Source organism: Musa acuminata, chromosome BXJ2-8 (assembly GCF_036884655.1).
Source record: "Musa acuminata AAA Group cultivar baxijiao chromosome BXJ2-8, Cavendish_Baxijiao_AAA, whole genome shotgun sequence".
Taxonomy (NCBI): Eukaryota; Viridiplantae; Streptophyta; class Magnoliopsida; order Zingiberales; family Musaceae; genus Musa; species Musa acuminata.
In genome coordinates this window covers 43121462-43128627 of record NC_088345.1, presented here as the reverse complement: position 1 = coordinate 43128627, position 7166 = coordinate 43121462, and the positions used below count along the sequence as shown (strand labels likewise).

General features: G+C 35.4%; 1 protein-coding gene across 1 annotated transcript; it reads right to left on the bottom strand.

Moving 5' to 3' along the window:
• Positions 1-242: 242 nt before the first annotated feature.
• LOC135620397 (dirigent protein 11-like) lies at positions 243-770 on the bottom strand. Its single transcript, XM_065123321.1, has one exon. It carries the CDS (start codon positions 768-770, stop codon positions 243-245), a length of 528 nt encoding a protein of 175 aa, XP_064979393.1.
• Between the last annotated feature and the right edge of the window lie 6396 nt (positions 771-7166).

Genomic DNA, 7166 nt, shown 5'->3' with positions numbered 1-7166 from the left:
ATCAACCCTGCTTATATATTACTCTGGTGTTGGAGGAAACGACCCAAACGCTTCTTATTAGTGCTTATAAATCAAAGATAAAAAACCAGATGCTCTTACATGGACACGAACCTAAAACTTATCGTGGAACAGCCACGAGGATGTCATGATAGAGACGACAAGAAGGACTTATTACGACACACAAAAAGTAGTAAACCACACGAGGAGAGACCGCCGGGGCAGCAGCGGTAGGAGGCAGCTCATCAGTAGTGATAGATGTAAGCATCGTACTCCATCACAAGCTCGAGTTCGGTCGTTCCAGTTGACCTGATGAGCTTGCTCAGGGTGTAGCCCCGCGCCATTCGGAACATGCCGGTACCCCCGACGATGCCCCGCTCCATCGTCTCCGTCAGCACCGCCCTGCCTAAGATGGAGAAGCCGCTCCCGTTGAACTCTCCGGCGGTGAAAACGAAGTTTAACGCCGAGAGATAGGCCGTGCTCTCCTGGCCCGCCTGCACCGCGAGCTCCTGCGCCCTCCCGATGAGCTTGGAGCTCGACTCGGGCCCTTCCCTGAGAATGTTGTCGCCCACTCCGATGCTCCCGAAGGAGGAGTTGCCGGGAGGGCTGACGACGGTGATGGTGGTCGCGTTCGGGCCACCGTAGTAGTCGTAAAAGTAGAAGTGGAGGTGGGTCATCTTCTCTTTGGGTTCATCACTGCTGCTTCCAATGGCAACAGTGGCCAAGATGACGAGGGGAAGGAGGAGAAGAGGAGAGAATGGAGATGAGGCCATGGAGAAGCTTCTTGCAGGAAGTGAAGAGGCTAATGGAGGATGGGCTGCAGAGGGATGAGGAGCTCATGAGCATTTTATAGATAGACGTAGAAGTAGGTAGAACAGTTCAAGGCAACGCGGAATTCTTGATTCAAAGCATGGCATTGACATTAACTTGTTAGACTAAAATATTTGACAAGTCAAAGATCCCCGTTTGAACCAACTTCTTTACGAGTGAAAAAATATATTAGAGTTTATCTTTTCGAATAAACCTTTTTTTTTTTAGTGATTATACACAAAAACCTAAAATATTAGTCTGATAATAATATTTCAAATTCACTTATTAAAAATTAAGATTTGAAATATCATTCAAAATATTTTGACAATGTGAGCTAGTTTAGCTAATAAAAATGTTTATGGTACAATCTTGAGTTCCAATCTTATCTTTGTTACTTATCTTGTGTAAAAAAAAAAAAAGTTATGATACTCTAAACATTATTAGCATAACTATTTTAATGATCAAATGACAACTAATCAAGAGTGGTTAACTGCAAAGGTATAAATGCAAGTAAGTTTTTCGAAATTTGCTAAGATACATGTAAACTTAAGTCGAGAAGGATAAGTAGGAAATTTACCAACTTTGAACTACGTACGTATGCGTATTTTTTGTCTTCTTTTCTACCATTTAACATAACGTATTATGTATTACGTATTTTTCATTTAATATCCATAAAAAAAATTAAATTAATCACCAATAATCATGGTTTACCTTAGCTAGTTTTTGGAATTTAAAATATCTAAACCATCCTTCATATTATCACTAGGATGAAGTTTTAATGCTTATTATTGTCATATTAAACTTATATGTTCTAACGATCAAATCAGATACAACAAATGCAAATTAGTTGCATAAACATGCATTCAAGTTTCTTGGGTTTTGTAAGGACAAACATTTAAATACGCTATATTACATACATATACATAAACTTGCAATGATTGGTTGCATCACTGGGGAATTTGATTAACCAAAGCCATATGTTTAATATATTTCTAATTGGTTGGTTTGACTAATAAGTTTAAAGAATGTGATGGATAGAAGCATCAACTGCATTTATTCTAATTGGTAGTTGCTGTATAAGATTATTTCAGACAATTATTTTATTCCTCTAATGTTATTATCAACGTATAAGTGAGTCAGTCAAATGCATATGACAAAATAGACGATTGTTGCCCGCCCCCCCCAAAAAAAAGACTATTTAATTGACGATTTTTGCCTTGATAATGTTACACAAAATATGGAAATCTTTGTTGCTGTCGAAGAATGATGTTACACAAAATTAAGTGTGAGCAGCATACATGGAGCTTAAAATGTATCGATACACCAAATACCATCACCTAACAAGAACAATCGGTGTCGTTAGCGATTTCTTTTTGCCCATGCTAATTGGAGATGGTAATTGTGGACTAAGGTGTGACATATAACATTGCTAGATGAAGAATTAGTCCAATGCAATGAGATGAAAGCTTGAGTGGATGTGGATCTGTAGAAGCAGTATGTACATAGCAAGAGTATTCGGCTCCATATTACAATTTCTTGGTCAAGGAGTAGAATTCGTTTCATTCAAACTTGACGAGAGAGAGGGTTGTTGGTGAAAGTCCTCGAAGCAGAAATAGTGCACAACTTGGAGGCACCAAGAAAAAGAAGAGCTTTTACGAGGTGAAATGGTTTAGGGTTGAAGGTGACGTTTTGATGCTTTGTTCCTCCCAAAGTTTGCTAAATCTATCTTCTAGATTTGGAGAAAGACATAAACGTCGTTGGTGAGTAGGTGGAGAATATCTAACCCGGTCATAAATAATATGGCTAGTAATTTTGAAGTGGTTCAAACATAAAAATATGTTCTACCTAATGAACAGCAGAAGCAAATTTATGTTAGTGTTTTGTTTGTTTTGATAAATAATCTTTCTTTGATCATTTTTATCAGCCTTCTTAAATATCATATTTATGTGATCAATAAAGTATACGAATGAAAAAGGAACAATTAACGTAAAAAAAAATTCTAAAAGGCCTCTCGCTATTTATGTGTCCAACCAAACCATTAGTTTTGACGAGCCAATGCTAATGCCCATTTGGTTGTTCCATTAGAATATTTAGTCAAATTTTGTAATTAGATATAATTTTATTTTAAAGAGTCTTACTTAAAATAAAAATTATTATCATTCTTACGGTCACAGTATTTATTTTTATTTTTATATAAATAAAAAAACTTATTTAATGCTTTAGTCATACAATTAATTAGAAGAAAAGATGAGGTAAACAAAAAAAAATCAGAGATTTAGAAAGATTATAAATGATCATATTTAATATTAGTTTTTATTATAAGTTATCATGAATTTTTATATCGTTGGAACTTGAACTCACCTTGTTCTCTCGAGGTGACGTGGATGCATCGACTGCAACATAATAGGTAGGTAAAACAGTACGGTGCAATGCTGACTTCTTGATTCGAACTGACATTGACATTAACTTCTTGGACTAATTGTGAGCACGGAGCTTAAAAGGTATCAATACACCAAATATTATCGCCTAACAAGAACAATTGGTGTCGTTAGCGATTTCTTTTTTGCACGTGCTAATTGGACTATCTCCAAGAAAACTGACTTCCGTACACTGTTGGTCAACATGGTAAAATTGCTAGATGAAGAATAATTATAATATTTTATCTTTCCTAAAAATAATTTTTTTATTTATAAATTTCTACATTTAGATTTAGATCTGTTGTAGTTATTTTATATCATTCATGGTATGTTTAGTTTTTTTTTAAAAAAATTACATATGCTTTATGATGCTAATTGTTGTAGTATTATTTGATTTCACTTAAGTTTTACATAAAAGTTAATTAAAAATATTATTATCTTCTTTTTAAATATAATTTCATCTTGTTAATCTAATACTAATAGTTAGATTGCACTGATTTAATTAGTTTGATTAATATTAAAAGTTAAATTAGTAGATGGTTGGTTGGGTCTAGGTTTGATTTAATTAGTTTGATTAATACTAATAGGCTAGGCTCAACTTACATGCCTTCAACCTATAGGCTAGGTCTCTAGCCCGTAGACCTGTTGAATCTCAAATTTTAATGATGAAATCAATTGTAATTTATTTGATTTAATCTATATGTTGAGAAAAGTATGCAGGATTAACTATGATAGATAAAGAAGGTATTGTGTTAGAGTCAAGATCGAGATCTCATTGGGAGTTTGAGAGTTCGACGCGAGCGTTCGTCGGAAGTTCTATGGGAACCAATCGAGAAGTTTAGGAGCTTGCCAAAGAAGCTCGTCGAAACTTGCTAAGAAGATCATCGTAAAGTCTAGGAGCTTACCGAGAGTCCGCCGGAATATTGCTAAGAGTTCGTTGGATGTTTGCCAGAAGTACGCCGGAAGCTCGTCGGAAGAGCAATTGACGCACCGGAATAAGAAGCACTGTAAATCGTGTCTTAATTATCGTAGTTAGAGCATAAATTAAGTTAGGATTGAGAGGTAATCCCACTAACTTAATTATAAGCTAATTGGGCTCTTAATAGGGCTGAATTGGGCCGAATTGAGCACCCACTTCAGCCCTTGAAAATATAACCGACGGTGGTGGTACCACCGGTAGCAATGCTGCCAATGGTGGTGCTGCCCCTGTTTGACAGTGGTACCGCCCAGTGACATATCAACGACGGTAGTACCACCTAGAAACAGCGGTGGTACCGTCAGTACCCCGGATTCTAGGGATGTGATATTTTTTTGCTCTAATTTTGAAGCTATTGGGGCCTATAAAAATCCTACACTTTTATGCATGAAAGACATGAAAGCATTGAGATAATATTGAGTTGTTGGGTGTAAAAGTATCGTAAACAAGTGCTAGAGTCCTCCTCGTCCCTTTTTAAGTTTTGAGATCATTCAAGAGAGGTGTGAGACTTGTAAGAGTTCTCTCCTAAACCCGTGAAAAGGAGAAAGCACTGTAAAAGAGATGGTTGGTCTTTACCTATTGAAGGAAGGCTTTTAGTGGACGTCGGAGACCTCGTCGGAGGAGGAATCCGAAAGTGGATGTAGGTCATGTTGACCGAACCACTCTAAATCTTGGTTTTCTTTTCATTTGAGAAATTTACATTATTGTAAATCTCCTTAATTCTCTCTTGCACTTTTACGAAAGCTTCAAGTTTATAATTTCTCCAAAACTGATTGAATCGAAATCATTTTTATCCAAATTATTTTTAATCGAAACACAAGTCTTTTAAAATCATGAAAGTTTTCTACTGCACTAATTCACCCCCCTTCTTAGTGCCGCTCTTGATCCTAACAATTGGTATTAGAGCAAGGTTTACTCTCATTTGGTTTTAAACCTAAGAGAGATGGTATTTGCCGACAACCTAGAGGGTCATTCAATTACACGTCCACCTATGTTCAATGGGACGAATTACACATATTGAAAGACTAGAATGAGGATCTTCCTAATTTCAATAGATTTCGAATTATGAAATATTATATAAAATGGCTTTCAAAAGTCGTCTCTTCCAATGAATGATTGGAATGATTTAGATAAGAAGACTTTCGCTTTAAACGCAAAGGCTATGAATGCCTTGTTTTGTATATTAGATAAAAATAAGTTTAATCGAGTATCGATTTGTGAAATGACTTTTGATATTTGGCACACAGTCAAAGTGACTCATGAAGGGACTAATAGAGTGAAGGAGTAAAAAATTAATCTTTTAGTGCATTCTTATGAGTTGTTTCGAATAAAACCGAGTGAGACCATTGAAGACTTGTACACCCGATTTATGGATGTCGTCAATGGTCTAAAAGAACTTGGTAAAAGTTTTTCAGATTTTGAACTTGTTAATAAGATTTTAAGATCCCTTCCAAAAAGTTAGGATTCTAAAGTAACGACCATTTAAGAGGCCAAAGATCTAAATAATTTTCCTCTTGAAGAACTAATTGGGTCTTTAATGACCTATGAAATGACTTGTAAAGCTCATGAAAAGTTTGAGGGCACCCTTCCAAAGAATAGGAAGGATATGACACTAAACACTCAAGAAGATCACTTGAAAGAAAACTCAAAGTGATGAGGACCTTGATGAAGACTTACACTTTTAACAAGGAAATTCAAAAAATTCATTAAAAGAAACAAATTTAAAAATGATACCAAAAATAAATTTGAACTCAAGAAAGATCAAGCAATTTGCTACGAATGCAAGAAGCTGAGACACTTCAAGAGTGAATGTCCCCAAGCAAAAAGGAGGCAACCAAAAAAGAAGGCTCTCAAAGTTACATAGGATGACTCAAGTGCTTCCGAAGAAGAGGAGCCAACCAACACCGAGTAAGTTGCTCACTATGCGCTAATGGCTACTGGAGATGAGGCAACAAGTTCATTAGATGCAAATTTAACTTTTGATGAGTTTTCAAGTGCTTTTCATGAATTGTTTGATAAATGTAGAATCTTAAGTAAAAAGTATAACTCTTTAAAAAAGGAACATGCTTCTCTTATTAGCAACTTTGATAGAGTAAAGATTGAGCATGAAAATAGCTTAGCATCCTATACAAAATGTGATGAACTAGAATTACTTCAGAAAGAAAACTTGCTACTTGAGAAAACCTTGGTAGCAAATCCTTGAACATGATCCTTGCCAACAAGGGCCACGTTAATAGAAAAGGCGGAATCGGATTTGTGAGTAGCTCTTACCATAATCCAACCACCTTCGTTAAAGATCCTACTTTACATGTTCCACCCCGAAAGAAATGTAATTTTTATTGTAAATTTGGGCATGTAGCTTATCATTGTTCATTTAAAGAATATAGTCCACATAAATTGATTTGAGTTTCTAAAAAAAACTTAAATGACTCAATGCAATATGATAAGCCATATAGATCGATTTTTGAGGCACCCAAGGTTAAATGGGTACCTAAAAATTATCCTTTTTTGTAGAAAAATATACCATCATAAGCTAGGAGTAAGAGATGATACCTTGAGAGTGGATGATCAAGGCATATGATCGGAGATCCTTTCAATCCTCTAAGCTCACTAGTATAGACAAAAGATATGTCACATTCAAAGACAACAACAAGGGTAAAATCATTGGCAAATAAACCATTGATAACAAATCTAACTTATTTATTGAAGATGTATTGTTAGTTGATGGCTTAAAGCATAACCTCTTGAGCATTAGTCAATTGTGTGATAAAGGATATATTGTTAAATTTGAATCTAATGCTGCATTATTGAGAAATCACACAAAAACACATATATGATTGTACTAAAATAAAATAATGTATACACCATTGACATTAATGATCTTTTCAATGAAATGTGTTTTTCGGTTTTGAATGACAATGCTTGGCTTTGGCATAGGAGATTAGGTCATGCTAGCATGAAACTAA